This window comes from Aquarana catesbeiana, linkage group LG03 (assembly GCF_042186555.1).
Source record: "Aquarana catesbeiana isolate 2022-GZ linkage group LG03, ASM4218655v1, whole genome shotgun sequence".
NCBI lineage: Eukaryota > Metazoa > Chordata > Amphibia > Anura > Ranidae > Aquarana > Aquarana catesbeiana.
The window spans coordinates 503,235,899-503,256,726 of NC_133326.1; the positions used below are offsets into that span (position 1 = coordinate 503,235,899).

Below are 20,828 nucleotides of genomic sequence, written 5' to 3' on the forward strand. Positions count from 1 at the left end.
GTCTTATGTACATAAAATGTGTAAACAAATGTAAACATCAGTTTCCAGTTCACCCAAAACACACAGATGTGATGAATGCTCTGTGCACTGTGTTGCCCAAAAGTAGTGCAGGTGAATTTTTTTGTGCATTGAGGCTTGATAAGATCAATGTGAATGCTCTCCCTTAACGCACCACACGATAATGGTCACAATAGTGTGAATGGGCTCAGAAATTTTTGCATAGCTTTCCCCAAGTTGTTTATGTTGTGTAACAGTCTCTTCCTAAGTATGGCCAGTAGGGTGGTCAGATCATCCCTTAAATTGTCCAAAGATAAAAAAAAATCAATCAGTTGTATTAAGTTGACCTTGGTTGAACTTTATGTTTACATTTTCACTTCCCCAGTTTATTATTATTGAGATGATTCTTCTCTCTCTTCCCTTTCTTTGGGAGGTTCTGCTTTTCCCCCATGGCACAAGGGAACTGCAAAGTGAAATATATAACTCTGCACAAAAGTGCTGTGTGGAGGAAGACTAAGCAACCAACCAGTGCTGGGACAAGGTCAACTAGAGCCCAGGGCGAACATGCCAAACTGCGTTCCCCAAGATGCATGAGCATTATGTGTCAACAAATATTCCCTCAAAAAAACTGAGCAGTAATCTGCATGATTACCCCCTAAGCATATATTATTATTAATATTATTATTATTATACAGGATTTATATAGTGCCAACAGTTTGCGCAGTGCTTAACAAAATGAAGGCAGATAGTTAAATTTTGAAGGCAGAGGGCCCTGCTCATTAGAGCTTACAATCTAAGAGGGAGGATCAATGGATACAACAGGTAATAGCTGTGAGGGATGAGCTGATGGAGAAAGTAAAACAGTGCATTAGTGAGAAGCAGGATAGGCTAATTTAAAGAGAAGGGTTTTCAGGGATCGTCTAAAGATGGATAGATTAGGGGACAGTCGGACAGATTGGGGTAGGGCGTTCCAAAGGATGGGAGAAGCTCTGGAGAAATCCTAGAGGCGAGCATGGGAGGAGGTGACAAGGGAGCTAGAAAGCAGGAGGTCTTGGGAGGACTGAAGGGAGCAGCTTGGTTGGTATTTTGAGACCAGTTTAGTGATGTAGCTGGGGGAAGAGTTATGGATGGCTTTGTAAATTATTGATAGTACTTTGAATCTTATTTGTTGGGTGAATGCAAGCCAGTGGAGGGATTGGCAGAGAGGGGTGGAGGACGCTGAACGGTTGGTAGGGTGGATGAGTCTTGATTCCCCCTCCTCCCAGTACAAACCCACCCTCTGTTGAAATCCCCCTCTCGGAACAAATCTTTGTCCCCCATCCCCCCCCCCCCCCCCCCCCCCCAAAAAAAATACAGTGGGGATGAAATATTGCAGCCATTTGCTAAAATCATTTAAATTTTTTTTTTCCTCATTAATGTACACACAGCACCCCATATTGACAGAAAAACACAGAATTGTTGACATTTTTGCAGATTTATTTAAAAAAAAACCTGAAATATCACATGGTCCTAAGTATTCAGATCCTTTGCTGTGACACTTATATATTTAACTCAGGTGCTGTCCATTTCTTCTGATCATTCTTGAGATGGTTCTACACCTTCATTTGAGTCCAGCTATGTCTGATTATACTGATTGGACTTGATTAGGAAAGCCACACCTGTCTATATAAGACCTTACAGCTCACAGTGCATGTCAGAGCAAATGAGAATCATGAGGTCAAAGGAACTGCCTGAAGAGCACAGAGACAGAATTGTGGCAAGGCACAGATCTGGCCAAGGTTACCAAAAAAATTTCTGCTGCACTTAAGGCTACTAAGAGCACCTTGGTGAGAGAGGTAAAGAAGAACCCAAAGATCACTGTAGCTGAGCTCCAGAGATGCAGTCGGGAGATGGGAGAAAGTTGTAGAAAGTCAACTATCACTGCAGCCATCCACCAGTCGGGGCTTTATGGCAGAATGGCCCGACGGAAGCCTCTCCTCAGTGCAAGACACATGAAAGCCCGCGTAGAGTTTGCTAAAAAACACCTGAAGGACTCCAAGATGGTGAGAAATAAGATTATCTGGTCTGATGAGACCAAGATAGAACTTTTTGGACTTAATTCTAAGCGATATGTGTGGAAAAAAACAGGCACTGCTCATCACCTGTCCAATACAGTCCCAACAGTGAAGTATTGTGGTGGCAGCATCATGCTGTGGGGGTGTTTTTCAGCTGCAGGGACAGGACAACTGGTTGCAATCGAAGGAAAGATGAATGTGGCCAAGTACAGGGATATCCTGGACGAAAACCTTCTCCAGAGTGCTCAGGACCTCAGACTGGGCCGAAGGTTTACCTTCCAACAAGACAATGACCCTAAGCACACAGCTAAAATAACGAAGGAGTGGCTTCACAACAACTCCGTGACTGTTCTTGAATGGCCCAGCCAGAGCCCTGACTTAAACCCAATTGAGCATCTCTGAAGAGACCTAAAAATGGCTGTCCACCAACGTTTACCATCCAACCTGACAGAACTGGAGAGGATCTGCAAGGAGGAATGGCAGAGGATCCCCAAATCCAGGTGTGAAAAACTTGTTGCATCTTTCCCAAAAAGACTTATGGCTGTATAAGATCAAAAGGGTGCTTCTACTAAATACTGAGCAAAGGGTCTGAATACTTAGGGCCATGTGATATTTCAGTTTTTCTTTTTTAATAAATCTGCAAAAATGTCAACAATTCTGTGTTTTTCTGTCAATATGGGGTGCTGTGTGTACATTAATGAGGAAAAAAATTTACTTAAATGATTTTAGCAAATGGCTGCAAAATAACAAAGAGTGAAAATTTTAAGGGGGTCTGAATACTTTCCGTCCCCACTGTACAGTATGTTTGTAATTTTGAAGTATGGAAAAAGCAACCCGTATATAGCTTTATAGTGGTCAACCTGGTTACTTTTGATAGAAGATTCCTGCTCCGTATGTGCCTAATATTTGTATATAGCCTTGTCCAGATGTCCGCTGGCCACCCGTGATTGTACCTGGAAGAGGCAGAACGACGATCTGCCTATGTAAGCAAGGCAGATCGCCATTCTGTAAGTGGGAAAGAGAGAGATCATGTGTTCCTGCTGAGCAGGAACATGGACCTCTTTCTTTTCCCCAGTCAAACCATCCCCCACACAGTTAGAAAAGCACCCCCTAGGGGCACACTTAAACCTTTGATTGTCCCTGGTGTTAACCCCTTCCCTGCCAGTGTCATTAGTACAGTAACAGTGCATATTTTTAGCACTGATCACTGTATTAGTGTCACTGGTCCCCAAAAAAGTGTCAAAAGTGTCAGTTAGGTGTCCCATTTGTCTACTGTAATCCCACTAAAAATTGCTAATTGCCATCATTACTAGTAAAAAAAAAAAAAAGAATAAATAAATAAATAAAAATTCCATAAAAATATCCCATTGTTTGTAGACGCTATAACTTTTGCGCAAACCAATATCAATATATGTTTATTGGGATTTTTTTACCAAAAATATGTAGCTTAATACATATTGGCCTAAATTGATGAAGAAATTAGATTTTTTACATTTTTTTTTATTGGACATGTTTTAAAGCAGAAAGAAAATATATTGTTTTTTTTCCAAAATTTCAACTCCTTTTTTGTTTATAGCGCAAAAAATAAAAACCGCAGAGGTGATCAAATACCATCAAAAGACAGTTCTATTTGTGGGGAAAAAAAGGACATCAATTTTATTTGGGTACAGCGTCTATAGTTAAAGTAGCACAGTGCACTATCGCAAAAAATTGCCTGGTCGTGAAGGGGGGTAAAAACCTGACTGAAGTGGTTAAATATAGTATATATCAAAATTAAACCCAAAAATAATTTTATATATGCAACTTACAAATCTTTAGATGTGGTGGCTGCATTAGTTTACTCTTTTTATTTATTTTTCCTTTATTTCACTTGATGGTTTGGCCAGTAACACACTTTCTCTCTTAATCCTCGTACACATGGTCTGATTGTTGGACGACCGAGTGTCTGATTTTTGTCAAAAGGGCGTGTGCAGGATTTTGTCTAGCATACTATCTGCAAATTGCCGTTTGACAAACACGAACGTAGTGACGTACTATGAGAGTATAAAGAGGAAGTTCATTTCTCAAGCACCCCCCTTTGGGCCCCTTCTGCTAATTTCGTGTTAGTAGAAGTTCGCTGAGCGTTGATTCGTGATTTTCAGATTGTACAAAACAGATGCCTTTTAAAATAAGTTTGGCATAACTACATCAGTATCACTAGCAAAGCAGCTTCATTATTATCCCTTTAAAGAAGATGAGAATGTGCGCTGCATTTCGACATTTCATCAATTGCCGCATCACAAATGTTAATTCTAGATTACGAACGGTAGTTTACAAGACCAAACTCTTCCGGCTCGTTTCTTGATTCTGACCATGCGTGTTTGTACTTTTGACTTTTGTGTGACGGATTTCTGTACTGACCATCCGAAAATCAGATGTTGAGTTTACATCCAACAAAAATTTTATAGCCTACACATCCAGCTTCTGTCTGATGAAAAAGTCAAATCGTTTGTCGAATGCACCGTACTAGCAATCCGAAAATCCACAGACAGCTCATCTTCAGACTTTTCCCTTCTGATTTTCGTACCGTGTGTATGAGGCCTTATGCTGCGTACACACGATCGGACATTCCGACAACAAAATCCATGTTTTTTTTTTCCGACGGATGTTTGCTCAAACTTGTCTTGCATACACACAGTCACACAAAAGTTGTCAAATTCCAAACACCAAGAACGCGGTGACGTACAACACATACGACGAGCTGAGAAAAATGAAGTTCAATAGCCAGTGCGGCTCTTCTGCTTGATTCTGAGCATGCATGGAATTTTGTTTGTCGGAATTGTGTACACACGATCGGAATTTCCAACAACGGATTTTGTTGTTGGAAAATTTGAGATCCAGCTCTAATATTAATATTAATATTTACTAATAATGTTGAAAATACTGCTTTAAGCTCCCATACCAGCTAATAATGTTCTAAGGCCTGGATCACAACTGTGCATTTTTTAGTGCGTTTTCAGTTTTGCAGAAACACACTACAGTCCATTTAACATGGTTTCCTATGGATGTAGTTCACATCTGTGCATTTTATGGAAAGGGCCAGGGACTTTTTCTGGTTTTTGGTTCCATAGACTTCAATGGATCAAAAGCCTGTATTGAAAAATGCAAAAATGCACCTGCAATATGCAAACTGCAACCTGCATAGATGTGAATCAGACCTTAGATGAAGATGGGATCAAACTTCAAACAGCACTGCTGATTGCACATCTGTTCCTAAATTATAGGCTCCTAAACCCCCATTAGCTAAGATCATGTGACCAATGCCTGGGCATCCAGTGACACGATTAGCTACTGCAGGATATAGTATCATCATTTTCTGCAAAACAAGTTTGACATTTTTTTTAATAACTGTATTATTGCAAGAAGCAGGATGGCCAAGACTGAGCAGTAAATCTCAGCACAGACCGAATTTAAAATCTAAATATCCAGATATTGTCCATATTCCAGAATAAAACATTTGAATTTGGGTCATGCAGTCTGCTGTCTCTCATACGACCTCTTCTATTTTCTTGGCAGAATAACATTCTTGTCCCTCCAATCCTCTCTGAATCATCTCGGTTGACTCACTACTATAAATATCCCATCTTGGAGGAGATGCAACGCTCTTAGCATGCCTTGGCACAAGATCTTAATAAGGCTGTACTGGGAAATGACCACCTTTCTCTATACTCTATTGCTCGACACTACACATTCCAAGAAGTACACTCTATTAATAGTCCTAGTATTGAAAATTATGTAAAAAAACACAATTTATGTGACCAGAATTTAATAAAACAAAGAATGTTTACAAATAATAAGTGCAAAGAGAAATGATGATGTTCAAAATGTAGTAGTCCAGAGAAACCAAGTAAATGTACATGTACAGTAGTCTAATCAGAGAATGAAATCCGATTGGTTGCTGGAGGAGAGCAGTACACTTTGCCAATCACCACTGCTTTTTGCATTGCAAGAGTCCATTCAAACCATCTACGTGCTAACTAATTTTATGACGATTTATGTTAACTGTGATGTCACAGTTCACATGGACCTGTTATGATGTCCACTGACCAGTTAGCCGTGGAATTCACTATCTGTTTTCTGTAAAGAAAGATTTTAAGCTAACCTCACTCCAGTATTGATGGGGTGAGCCCAGTCAGGGTACCCTCTGTTTTTCCATAATGGAAGGACTGATGCAACATTTTTCTAATACACAAAGTAGATCTATTTCTAGGCATTTACTCTCTGTAAGGGGAAGTATAAATACAATATAAGTTTGGTTGCTACAAGTCCACATTTCTTTGCTCTAGTTGTCATAATGTCGTCCTACAATGAGAATGCTACCACCTCCTAGTGTGATTAGAAACACATTTTGCTCATTTGCTAAATTTTCAGCATCTATTAATCAAAGTGAAGTAGTTCTGAGGTCAGGGGCGGACTGACAACTCATGAGGCCCCCGGGCAATAGGAGATTATGGGGCTGCCAGGCAATCAGAGATTATAGGGCCACACAGTGTATACACACACACACAGTATACAATCACACAGTATACACATACGTGTACACACAGTATACACAGACATGTTTCTATTGGCTGAGAAGGTACAGGAGAGGTGGGGCAGCTATAATCTCGGAATTTTTAGACCAAAAGAATGTCGGTAAGGGACATTTCAGAGACAGATGTAAAAAAAAAACACAGATTTTTACATACTGTCCCTGGTTTTACTGAGGCTGGCAACCCTGATGGGGCCCCCGGGCAGTGCCCGAGTGGCCGAATGGTCAGTCCGCCCCTGTCTGAGGTGGTTTTTCCTCTAGCTAGCATGCCCTTAAAGGACTAGTGCATGTTAAAGTCTGGCTCACATGGAAGTACTACAGCATATACCTGTGCGGGGGCCGTGTTTACCCACACGGGGCAGCACATATGTTGTGTGCATCCACAGGCATTTCCATTCATGTCAACTAAGACGCAGTGGCTACATGGATACAGCTGCTGCTCCCAAGGCTCCAAACGCAGACAGTGTGCATTCGGTGCCCTGCACAGATGTAAAATTAGGAGCAACGGCTGTGTCTGTACAACCGCTGTGCCCCAACATCAATGGGACTGCCTGCACGGGGATGCACGGACCTGTACGTACTTATGCGGGTAAACATAATCCAACGCTTGTTGTATCCTGTAGTGCGCACGAGAGGCAGGGCCTAAATCAATGTACGTCTCTGGACGTCCTCCCGTGCTTGAGTGGTCTGCGCACCCGCTGCAGGGGGGCGCGCTTTGTGATCAGCGAGTCTATGAAACTTGGCTGATCACAGATCAGAGTAAGGGGTCGATCGCGACCCCTTACCACGTGATCAGCAGTCAGCCAATGACCGCTGATTATGGGCCGTAAACAGAGCCGGTAATCGGCTCTTTTTTCTCCTCACGCTGATAGCTCCGTTTGTGTGAAAAAAAGGATAACATTTTAATTTGGGTACAGTGTTGTATGACCGCTCAATTGTCATATAAAGTGTGACATCGCTGAAAGTTGGTCTGGGTAGCAGGGAGGTTTAAGTGCTCGGTAAGCAAGAGGTTAATGCATCTGGCACAAATCTGCGCTAACAAGATTCAGTATAAACAGCATCTGGATATCCTTCCTTCCCTACCCTCCTTCCATGTATTTACCTTTGATGACATGATGCTTCTGCTGAGATCAATGAGAAGTTATAAAGATCTGTTGAGAAACAAAAGAACATACTTTCAGTATTTGTTTAACAAAGTACACAACAAGAAACAATAATAACATAGCGATCTTTATTTTTGACTTCAGGTCTGCTTTAAACCTATGTAGCAGGGCTTTTCTACACGCTCATTTGTTTACAACTTGATTGCCATTCCTTCCCTATACAAGGCAACTCGAAGCAAGTCAGAAGCAGTGAAACACAAATTAGAAGCAAAGCAACTCATGAGCTGACTATAACCATCTCAGAAGAAAGTCTATAGAAGTTCAAAGCTACTCAAACACAAGTCAAAGGGGTCTCCTCTCAGTGTTGGAGTTGTGTGGGTGACCATGTGGATTTTCACCACATTTTCTGGACTTGCCCAAATATTAAAACTTTTTGTCTGAAGTTGCTGGTTCCGTTACACAGCTCACCCCCTGAGATCCCCCTGTTGATGTATGTTTGCTCGGGCTGGTGGGCGCATTGATCCCCCGTCAGGCTCTTAGGACCCTTGTCAGTCTCAGTGGTGGCCCATAATGCAGGGCGCAGGGGTTCTGCCCCCTTTCTATGCGTCCAGCGCCTTGATCTATATGCGGGGAGCCGGACGCATGGATTCCAATAGGGTTTTTTGTTTTCTTTTGAACCACGTGATTGGAGCCAGAGGCTCTAATGGGCTTAAAAAAAGGGTGGGCTCGAGGCACAGAGCACTGTGCCCCGAGCCCACCCAGTTGTGTGACAATAGTGAATGAATATTTGTTATTGTCACACTGATTCTCCTCCCGGCCAATCAGGAAGCGGGTCCTGAGACTCGTCTCCCCACTGGCCGAAAGAAGAAGTGATCCTATTGGCCTAGGAGGAGGAGGGAGGAGACGCAGGGGAAGCCGCCACCTGGAGGGAAACGCTGCCCGCGCCATAGATGGGGTAAGTGTGGGACTGGTAACTGACCGACCGGGGGGTGATGGCTGTGGGTGCATTGTTTGCAGCCCCCCCAAAAAATATACCACCAGCCACCACTGGTCAGTCTGATGCTTTTTTATGCCCGTAAGGCCATTATCTTGAAGTGGAAGTCTAATGAGGCCCCTAGCTTACAATTTAGGAAAATTCAGGTTAAATAAGGTAATACCCCTTTATAAAACAACTTATGAATCTCATGGGTGTTCTCAAAAGTTCAACAAGATTGGGACCTATGGCTAGATTCTCCATCCAGGACCACATAGTATCTGATATTATAGTTATTAGGTGGTTGCACCCTCTATGATTTCATCACAATGGTGATCTGAGGAATCTCAGTGGTTATCTAGGGAAATAAATGTGATATATTCATTAATGTTTATAATGTCCTGGACCATGGGTACTGGGGATAATGCAGAGGCCGTTCCATTGTTCATTATTTCAAAACGTATTTCTTAACTGTGTACTGCTTCTAACTGAGCTGAGTGGAGATAATTAGAGGTGCTTGTTTTGTTGTTTACCTCGAGCCGGAGAATGCCCAGAGGCACTTTTTTGTACCACTTAATTCTTTAAAACCAATAAAAAGAATTAAAAACAAAAACAAAACAACACAAGTCAACGGAAGACAAAAGCCTACTGCATTTGATTCTCTTCCAAATCAGAAGCCCATGTACGCAAACTCATAAATGTGTCTACAGACATTACAGGATGCTTACCTCATCCAGCCATTCAAATTGGTTTATTTATTTAATTTATGCTCAATCGTTGAGAGTAGAACTCACTTATTAGGCCTTGCAGACCGATCAGGTCCACCAGTCAGTTTTTTAGGTGAGCCTAATCAAAAGCTCCATGTGCGTCTATGGTAAGGTTGCCACCTTTCCTTTAAGCCAAACCCGAACACTTTAGCGGCCTGGGACATCTTTGGGTGCCCCAAGGAGAGAAGAAATGTGGTGCGCATAGCATGCAGACAGCTGCCCGCAGCTCCCAGGTGGCAACAGATTTGTGTGTGATTATCTTGGTTACTCAGGGAGCCACAGCCAGTCTGAATAATGTGTTCAGGTTTCAGTCTGCCTGAAACCCCGACACAAGATTCAAAACCCGCACTGTCCGGGTGAATCCCGGACAGGTGGCAACCCTAGTCTATGGAGGAGATTTACTAAAACTGGAGCACTCAGAATGTGGTGCAGCTCTGCATGGTAGCCAATCAGCTTCCAACTTTATCTTGTTCAATTAAGCTTTGACAATAAAACCTGGAAGCTGACAGAGCATACCCCAGTTTTAGTAGATTCCCCCTGTGAGCGGATGAATGTAAAACGATGTGTTTCTGTTTACATCTGCTTAACTCCACGTTTGTACAAATCCAGAAAAAAAATTAGAAAAGGTCTTCGTCCCTTTTTCTGACCTAAGTGTGATGGAACAAAAGTAATCTGATGTAAATGGATTCAGGTCCATTTAAACCTGGTCACCCTTAGATCTATTATGCTTCCAGAAAGCTCCATTTTTTTAAATGGAGCTTAACAGTAAAAGGACAAAGATGCCATAAAAGTGACAATGGTCCCATTCTGCTCAGATTCAGCAGAGTGTCTGTTGACGGATTCCCTGCTAAATGAACTGTGAAAGGGGCCTTACTGTGGGGAAGGCTGTATATCTCTGTCTTTGGCTTGGGGAAGAGTTCTTTACTTTGACAAGCTAAGAAAATGTTGAATAGTCTTTCGTGGAAACTGGTTCAAACTGACATAGTAGATTGTAAAAAAAAGTGAACGGGATGTGTTGCACAAAATATGCATGATTACTAATATTCCTACTTCTAAGCAGTAACATTGTGGGTTGTTGATCCAGAAACTTAGAAAACTGCCTTTGAGTACCAGTAGGCAACTTTTTTCATTTTAAAACAAATTGAACCACTTTTGAAAACGTTTTTTTTTTTCCTCACAAGACGTGTGTAGAATCTCATTCTGACTATGTAACCATGGTACATGCTAACACGTAACCTAACCCCTGAAGATAGCTCTTAACATCTAAAGTGAATGGGGCTGTGCCACACCAAATTTGCACCCATGTGTAATGCATGTGGTTTTTGCGGTGTGATGTGTCCTTTTAAAAGTTAAAACAGGTGTCCCGGAGTTGACATTTTGCCTCCAAGCCACCTGTAAGATTGTTTTTCTGAGCAGTGGTAATGACAGCCACGAAGGTAAATTAGCCCTAACAGTTTTTAAACATCTGCTGGCTGTTTAAATTAGAAGGCTGGCAGCCTGCTAACATCTGCTGTCGTAGAAAAAACTGCACTACCTCTGTTGTGAAATTTAAAACTGAATTTCTCCACAATGCCTATAGATTCAGACATAAATGAGGGCTTGATTTAGTCTGTGCAGTTTTTTTTTAAATCTCTACTCTAATCTCTACCCTAAAACCCAATCCTACAATTAGCCCTAAAAAATGAAATAAACACCCTAATCCCTGATCCCAATACTAGCCTAGTATAATCCCTAACCTCAGGCTTACAACTAAACATACACAAACTATCCCTTTTTTTATCATGCAGTGGGGCTGGTTTTGGTCTGGAGTTCAGAGAGCTGAGATATACTCACCCAATCCCCTGAGCCTCCCAGCACAAGACCCTTCGGCTCCTGCCCCCCTGCAGCCTAGCGGTCTTGTGTGGTGGACTGCTCCTGACGTCATCATGCCCATAGATCAGTTCTGGACATGAAGACGTCAGGAACAGTATACCGAGGCCTGCACAGAGCCATTTGTTTACTATTTTACTAGTGCTGGACCATATGCAGGCAGCCTATATAAAGTGAATGAATGTGCATCGGCTGTTACGACTCATCCGTGCAACCGAGTTTGACGGGTATGCAAGAACAGATAATTAAAAGAAACAGGTGCGCTAATCTATAAGAATATTCACAGTGAAAAAATACACATGACAAAAATTTAAGGGCATAGAGTCCACTCCTGCAAAAACAAGTGTATAAAAATAAATACAAAAATTTGATGAAATGACTCATAAAGTGAAAAAAATACGATTCAGTTCATAAAAGGTGCATAAAAAAATGTGCATACAAAGATGTGCATAAAAAATGTCCAACTGGCAAACCCTTATACAAAAGGGAACTAAGTATGCAAGAACAGGTATACAGATCAAGACACACAGGCTCTGCTTCCGGGGCTGAGCGCCCATGTGAATGAGCCCTACAAGCCTAACTTGAGTCAAAACTTTTTTTGACTGAGCAGGGGAGATGGTGAGGATAGAACCCCTAATAGATTTTTATTTCCCCACGGGTGAAATTTCCCTTCACTTCCTGTTAGGGCAGAAGGTGATGAGAATTCTCTCCACGAGGGATACAAACTGCAACAAAAATATGGGGAAGGATTAGCACCTCTGTCAGGTTATCATTATTGCCTGTATCTGAAAACAGATATTTCTTGTCCTGCTGTCACTAGGATGGAAAAGAAAGTGCAATCTCCTCAATGGGGATATAACAATGTACAGTATATGTAACAAAAGTATTTACCTTGCTCAAGTCCATGCAAAATCAAAATTAAAAGTGCAAATCTTGAGTCGAAAGCTCTTTTTTTGCAGCTTTGAAAAGCTTGAAAATTGGATTTAAACATTTCACTTGCCTAACATTTTCCTACATAAGTCTATTAATGGAAAGGAGTGCAAGACAATAAGATATAAACAATATTCAGAGAGAATGTACATTGACCCCATCACTCATTGAATCACTCCAGTCTGTCTGGGCTTTCCCTCCTCCTGGCTCGTTGATAGTCTTGTGAACCCTTTTATGGAATATTATTCACACTGTAAAATCTTGGCTCAGTCTCTCACGTCTTCCTGGAGACCCTGTAGCCCATCACGACTGGGAGGGGGGGGTTATGTGTGACTCAACTTTCTTGGAACCAAGCCTGTATTCTGTATGCAGTGTAAAGGAAGCTTAGTCTGAAGAGTAACTTAAAGTGTACCTGTACTGCATGTTACAGTTTTAATGGTAAAAAAATGTCATGCCTGAGAGCAGACACTTGTGTTATTACCTTTATTACCCAGAAAAACTGGTGCCCCTCTCTGATTTAATTTCATTTTGCTATTATTATTATGATTATTATACAGGATTTATGTAGCGCCGACAGTTTTAAAACTATTGGGTGGGTTCTGGCTTCATGAATAGGTCCTTTGGCCAATAAGAGCCTCTCAGTGGCCAGATGAGACACTCACTGGACAAGAGGGTGAAGGGTATTGGAACTTAGCCATGAAGTCAAGAAAACCCAAGTGCCAATATCAAAGTCAAACTAAATCAGACCTGCACTAGGTAGTAAAGTCAGGATCCGAACTACAGGATTAGAAGTAGAACCTTATAATGGCAGGTGTAACAGAGCTGATCATGTTTGACAGACAGCATTGCCAGTCATACTCACCTAATGAGATCAATGGGACTGCAAACATGAGCAAAACACTTTTTTGCGTTTGCTGAGCAGTATTTAAATTTCATTCACCCCCCTTGGGATAAAAAAAAGTCCCCTCAAAAAAAAAAAAAAGAAAAAGGGCTTTCAGGAGATGGCAGGATAACCTCCTGAACACCTAGAAGCCACTGCTTTGGTGGTAGGGCCTGTGTGAAAATGGCTTATATCAGTAAGTCGATCATGGCAAGTTTGTGTTATGTCAATTTATGTCCCGTCCCATGAAGACACCTTTTACATGGGCAACGGGCTTTACAACCACTCCTAAAAGCGAACTACAGTGGATCGGTTTTCAGAGACGGTTTACAGTGAGTTGAAGGTGTTCAGGAGGCAATACTGCACCTTCTGAATCCTTTTTTTTTTTTTTTTTTCGATCCTAAGGGGATTATACATTGAAATACCATGCTGCAACCATTTGGCGGCACCATGACTACAGCAATTTTTATTGGACCTGAGCATCCAACGCTATGTTAATTTGGGCAAACTGAACATGTATTTCAATATATGCGAACCAACAATCCCTGTTTTTTTGCAAACATTTGCTACAAATATATAAGGATATATAGCAATGTGTAGAGGCCTAATTCAGAATTTTGAGTTAAATTTGGTCACAACATTTTTAGCACATCATGTGTAATATATATGTAAACTATTTGGATTTGAATGCCTTTCTGACATTCTATAGTAAGTCCAAATAGTACATTCTGTATATCACATAGTAAAGCATAGTACTCAAAGCAAAAATTCTACGAGGACATAACAGTCTGGTGTGTTTACGCCTTGCAGTCGGCACTGCTATCCCAAGAATTAACAGTTCATTCTTTCTGCAGATCTCACCCACACCAACCCCGGAGAGCCCCCCACTTATCGTCACTGTGGAATGGAGCAGATGTTCTATGGCACCAACACTGATGTCCTGCAACAGCTGAGTGTGAAGGACAAGCACACAAAGCTGACTGGTGCAGCAAATCAAATATTTACTCCCTCCATTGTATTCAGGGATAACTTAACTCTTGGTCTTTCTCATAAAGAAAGAGGAACCCAATAGTGAGGATGGAACTGACCATAATAATAAACAGCACCTTGGTTTAAGTAGAATTCTAGGCAAAACCTAACATCTTAAAAATGTACCCTCTCAACTTTCTGACACCTATGCTGACTAATCTGTGTAATAAAGATGTATACTGTATACTTACTTACTTTCTGGCTGCTCCGGCCTGGTCAAGTGACTTCCTCTGTGTCAGCCAGCGGCGGTTGCAGGGGAGGGGAGAATGCGTTTGACAACGGTTGGAATACTTGGGAGCGGCGATGTAACCCATAGGCTCCTATGGCCCATCAATTGTCGGTGCTAATGTGTATCAAATAATCAGATACCACATTTTTCATGCCTCAACGTTTTTAGCTCCCATAAAACAGTGAAAAACGACATTCCTTAAAATTGTTCTTAGAAAAAGTGTTAAAAGCTTTTGCAGCTCCATCGGTTTAGAATAAGTAGTGCATGATGGACCTAGAATTATAAGCTTCATTCACTGATGTGCACAGCGATATATATATAATATATATATGGCTCAACTGTCGTACATGTAGATGTACATGTAAAAGTGATCAGGGGGCTTTACAACAACCTGAATAACTTCTAGTAGAAGGTTGACAGCCATGAGTAAAAATGTAAAGAAATTCCTTGCTGCTTAAATGCCATTCTAATTATATCAGCAGCAGCAAAAGAGGTAAACATGCATATAATTATATCTTCTGTGGATTGGATTGCATTTACTGTTAATATAATCTATTGCTATAATCCTTTTAGCTTTTTTTTAGTCTTGCTATATTGTGCTGGTTGCCAGGATATTGCAGGTCTCTCTATTAATTCAATAATGGATGGTACATGGATGTTAAGCTCCGCACCACATTTTATTTCTCTCTCAGATTTAATCTGCCATCTGTAGTTTAGTTCAAGAGATTCTCCCTCATAGCCTGCTTTAAGCTGGATGGACAGTTTAGCAGGGACTAGCTGAATTTCAATCTGTGTGTGGCCCATTATAAGATCAAATTCTGCCAAAACAACTTGCTGCAAAACTTTTTGTCGATCAGCAGCTGCAGCTGCTGATCTGTGTATTCTGACAGCAGTGGGAGCTGCTGTCAAAATGCAATGTCCCAGCGGGGAGAGATTCCTCTATCCACCATCTATGCCCAGCTTTAGAGACAACAGGAAGTGAAAGGAAATCTCCCCACAAGTTATGGAGACTTCAGCTTTGACAGTTATCAATGAAGCCAGTGTTTCCATAAAAATATATCCCCTCTTCTTCTGTTCCAGTGACAACTGTAACATTTTGTAAGACCCCTCACTTTCAGTCCAAGTAAAATTGGTGACCGGTGCAGGTATATTTAAGACCGTGCCAGAGTTGGATACCACCTGGTTGCTAGGAAGCTAGCGGCCAGGCTACACAGTGTCTTTGGTTCCTAGGATGCTGGCAGCCAAGCTGCACAGTGTCAGATGGCCACCTGTACCATAAAAGCCAATGGCGCTGTGCGACCCAAGGGCTGAACATGTGCTGCGGATGGTGTGTCCTGAATGAAACCCCTGCTAATTTATTTAAATGGGGGTCAGTGGGAAGAAGGCTTCTTATACTGGTGACAATTGAGAAGAATAGAACCCTACAGTGATCAGAATATCATACTTACAGACCGCTTAAAAGATCATTGGCGTCAATGGCTCTGCCAGGTGAAGTTGGCCTCAAATTTATGCAGGCACCATCAGATGGGAGGTCAATCAGTCACAGCTCAAGGAACCCCTATCAACTTCTGATGGTACCTTAGGATTCCACTGAACCCTGGTCGAGAATGGCTGGTATAGTGTAGGCTTTAGGCCTCATACACTCTGGGGATCTGCTCTTTAGCTGCAAGCAGAGGGCACAAGCTCACTTTACAGCCCCGCTGCAGGCAGCCTGTGTAAAGGCCTTAAAGCGGTTGTATCCTCCGCTTGGTGATTTTTACCTACAGGTAAGCCTATTTTAAAGCTTACCTGTAGGTAAAATGAATATCTCCTAAACCTGCACGATTTAGGAGATATTCACCCTGCATGCAGCGTTTGACATCAGCAGTGCATGCGCTCTGAAGGTACGGCAGATCGTGCAGGAAATTCTGTGCTCCTTGCCGGAACGGAGGACTCCCGCGCATGCGTGGGAGTGACGTCATTGCGGCTCCGGCCACTCATAGCGCCAGAGCTGTGAATTTGGAAGAAACGCAGAGGGAACATGTCAGCTCCCTCAGCGTTGACCGGGAGGCGGTGCGGACGCTTCGTTCTAAGGTAAGTACTTCATAATGAGCTAGTATGCGATTAACCCCTTAGGTTCCACAGAGAGTATAACAAGCAGCTTTACTGCATATATTGTACATGATTTTCGTGTTGCGGGTTTAGTAACCTTTGAAGTAACTTTTGAGTTTGAATATCCTTCAGGTAGAAGAGTCAGAAGATTTCTGATACCAAGTCCCTTTCCCATCCACTTGTTTTAGCTGCGTTGAGGCCTTGTGGAGTTGTACTTACTTTGCATAGTGCAGAATGCAGTTGACGTCAAACACCATAATGGTGGGGGGCAGGGAGTGAGTGTCTGCTGAAGTTACTGAGGAAAGGAATAATAACTTCATCCACTGTTGTTTCTAAAATTCCAACTTTGGGGGAACAGACCCTTGAATAAGTAATAACTGCAGCAGACACAGCAAAGAATTAGTCTGGACATGCAGAGATGTGTTTTCATGTTGGTCAGCAGCATTAATTCCCTGTAGTACATCCTTCTGCTGCATTGCCTGTGTCAGGTGTCCGGATTTGCAGACTCATGCAGAGTAGCAATGAAGATTAGTCATGAAAGAAGCATTGAAGGGCCGGGGCTGAGCTATATTTAGACGGTTGTAGACCATGTTCAGCTAACTATGAAATCTTACAGGAAAGGACGACATCAGCTAAAGTAACCCCCTCAACTCTGGAGGACTCAAACACACTACTACAAGAGAGAGGCCAAGAGGTCTATTTGACTATTTTTTTAATTATTATTATTATTACTATACAGGATTTATATAGCGCCAACAGTTTGCGCAGCGCTTTACAACATGAGGGCAGACAGTACACTTACAATACAAATCAATACAGGAGGAATCAGAGGGCCCTGCTCGTTAGAGCTTACAATCTAGAAGATTTATCCAACATCCACAAATTTTACACGAGTCAGTTAGAAAAATGGGTAAACCTGAGAGTTCTGTGAATCTTGAGCAAAAATGTTGAATAGCCTAAGTGTGTGTTCTTATGTGCATATGCATAATGAAGGTGTCTGTAAGCTACAGAAAATTGCCTCTTAGAAGCCTATAAAAAAAGCACTGGGATGTCCTTGGAAGGCGGGATTACACTCAACAGTATGGTTTGTGGTTTAACTTCTCCACAAACACATGGCGGTCCCATGGGTGTGTGGGATCTCCAAGTTTCCTATCAAAGAAGACATGGACGTTGTCTTGTTTTAAAATTTCTTATTGTACGTCAAATAAATGTTGATAGTAAAAACTGAATCTATCTAAAACCGAGCTCATAATATTTCCTCCCCCACGTGCCCCTTCCCATGACTTCTCTGTCAAGATCAATGGCACAACTATGGTCCGTCCCCATGCCAGGGTGCTAGGGGTAACCTAAGTCTCTGAACTGTACCTTCAGGCCCACATTCAATTCCTGTCCAAATCATGCTGCCTTAGCCCCCACAACATGTCCAGAATATGACCCTTTTTAACCAATGACACCACCAAACTTCTAATTCACTCCCTGGTTATCTCTCGCCTCGACTACTGCAACTCACTCCTCATTGGATTACCTTTATATACACTATCCCCCCTTAAGTCCATAATGAATGCTTCTGCAAGACTCATCAACCTTACCAACTGTTCAGTGTCCTCCACCCCTCTCTGCCAATCCCTGCACTGGCTTCCACTCACCCAACGAATAAAATTCAAAGTACTAACAATAATTTACAAAGCCGTCCACAACTCTGCCCCCAGCAACATCACTAACCTGGTCTCAATATACCAACCAAGCCGCTCTCTTCAGTCCTCCCAAGACCTCCTGCTCTCTAGCTCTCTTGTCACCTCCTCCCATCCTCACCTCCAGGATTTCTCCAGAGCTTCTCCCATCCTTTGGAACTCCCTAGTCCAATCTGTCCAACTATCCCCTAATCTATCCATCATTAGACGATCCCTGAAAACCCTTCTCTTTAAAGAAGAAGCTTATACTGCTTCTAATACACTGTTTTACTTTCTCCATCAGCTCATCCCCCACAGCTATTACCTTTTGTATCAATTGACCATCCCTCCTAGATTGTAAGCTCTAGCGAGCAGGGCCCTCTGATTCCTCTTGTACCAAATTGTAATGTAACTGTAATGTCTGCCTTCATTTTGTTAAGCGCTGCGCAAACTGTTGGCACTATATAAATCCTGTATAATATAAAAATAATATGTGACTCTCTATAACTTTGATGAAAATGTATTATAAAAATTATTTGAAGTGAAAATGCAGAAATACGGAGGCATGTCTGCTAAAAAAACACGCACAACGTTATGCCTTACACCCTGTGCCCTGCGCTCAGCACTCTGATGCCAGCGGAAGGCAATGAAACTTAATGAAAATCTGTCACCGGCTCTCCTCTAATAAAAGAACTCTCTATTAAGGAGAATTCCGTGGGGCTCTGCTGCCTTCACAGCTTGTCCCGATTTCTATGAATGGGATGACCCGGAGTGTGGGTAGTGAGATGCAGTGTAATGGACAGTGTCTAGTGTCAAACAGTGTGTTGCGGAAAAATGTATACTGTATGTGCATTTTTCCGCAATGAACCAAAACTCACCAGAAGGCTCCATGTACTGTCTATTTTAATGCACAGAAATACATAGAAATGAATAAAATATAATTTTGACATTTCAATAAAAGTTGGGGAAAAAAAAGAACACAGTGAGGAGCGCTTAATTGCGCATTACACCGCCTCTTCCTGGGCCTTCAACTGACAGCTGCCTGTACAGTAAATCCCTGCCTTTTACTGTATAATGGGCCCTAAAGTATGGCTCCTCTCGAAAGTGATAGTAAATTCTCCATTTTTTTAAGCATATTCAGCAGATGTAATAGAAAAAGTGCAGCGCAATATTAATGAATGCCCCTTGAACCGCCTTTAGGGAAAGGGAGCCTTGACTGCTGGAAGCATGGCATCACTATGGGTGTGAACCTAAAAGGGAAGTTAAGTAGCTCCCTTAGGCACATCCAACTGCTCTGAGGAGATTCAGCTATCACAAGAGTTGCCCACCCTCCCGCCCTTTGTGATGTTTTGTCACAGCTTTATTGTCAGTTTTGACCTTGCCAGCAATTGATGTTGCTTTATGGGTTATACCCTCAAGTTAAATTCTGGGGTCAGTCTAATGCCTGTCTGGCACTTATGGTAAGGACAGGCCTCTTAATCCGCGTACACACGATCAGATTTTCCGATGAGAAATGTGTGATGGCAGGCCATTGGCGGAAAATCCGACCGTGTGTATGCTCCATCGGATAGTTGTTGTCGGATTTTCTGTGGACAAATGTTGGATGGCAGGCTTTCAAATTTTATGCGGACAAATGTGTGTTGTCGGATTTTCCGAGTGTGTGTACACAAGTCCGATGGACAAAAGTCCAAAGTACAAACACGCATGCTCGGAAGCAAGGACGAGCCGGAAGCGGTCGGTCTTGTAAACTAGCGTTCGTAATGGAGAATTAACATTCGTGACGTGGAAAATTATGAAATCTCGAAATGCAGCACACAATTCTCTTCTTCTTTAATGGGATAATAATGAAGCTGCTTTGCTGGTGATACCGATGGAGTTATTGCAAACGAATTTTCAAAGGCTTTTTTTTTTCTAGTGATATCAAGAATAATATTATTATGCTTGTTGTTTTTTTTTTTTTTTGGTGAAAGTTACCACAACACCATTATCCTGTAGGTTTTAAGATCAAAAATACAACTATGTTGGTGTTCCTTGTTAATTTTACATTGTATTTTTTTAAATGTAACTGCCTACTCCCAAACTGTCATTTGAAGTAAAACACATAGCCAAGTATTATTCTCCACAATTTTTTTATTGTGCATTAAAAAAGGAAAACAAATAAAATTAGACATGCTATCTACCAATAGAACTTAACCAAAAAGTGCATTCTATGCATCCAAAAATATAGAAAATATACCAAATCAAATCATTATTATTCAACCAAAAAATAAAATAAAAGCCTCATGCATGTGTCCTGCTTCTTAATATAGGGGGCAACAATGCCAAGAGTTAGTGAAAGCAGGGGTACGTCCTCCGGAGATAATTCCGGATTATTCTCCTGGAGCACCCGCAGTCAAAGCAATAACTTCAAGGCCAATAATAAATAACACGTTATCTCCTCCGATTACGCAACATTTCTGGTTGACGAACGGCCATTCAGAAACAAACTGAAAAGCACGACATGAAAAGCGCAAACTGAAAAGCGTGGAATTAAAAGCGCAAATGAACACTCACCAAACTTCCACTAACACAAACTTAGCAGAAGGAGCCCAAAGGGCGGCTCTTAGGAGCTGAAAAACCACGTAGTACGCCACTACGTTCGTGTTCTTTGGCCGACAATTCCTTGC

The 20,828-nt window shown here is 41.9% G+C and overlaps 1 protein-coding gene across 2 annotated transcripts in view; it reads right to left on the reverse strand.

Moving 5' to 3' along the window:
* Window positions 1-20,828, reverse strand: part of ANXA6 (annexin A6) — a 139,319-nt gene that overhangs the window by 105,373 nt on the left and 13,118 nt on the right. For both annotated transcript variants that reach the window (XM_073621111.1, XM_073621110.1), the window contains exon 2: window positions 7,724-7,772. In XM_073621111.1, coding sequence (XP_073477212.1) covers window positions 7,724-7,735 — 12 coding nt within the window. In that variant the 5' untranslated portion in view covers window positions 7,736-7,772. The remainder of the gene's footprint in view (window positions 1-7,723; window positions 7,773-20,828) is intronic.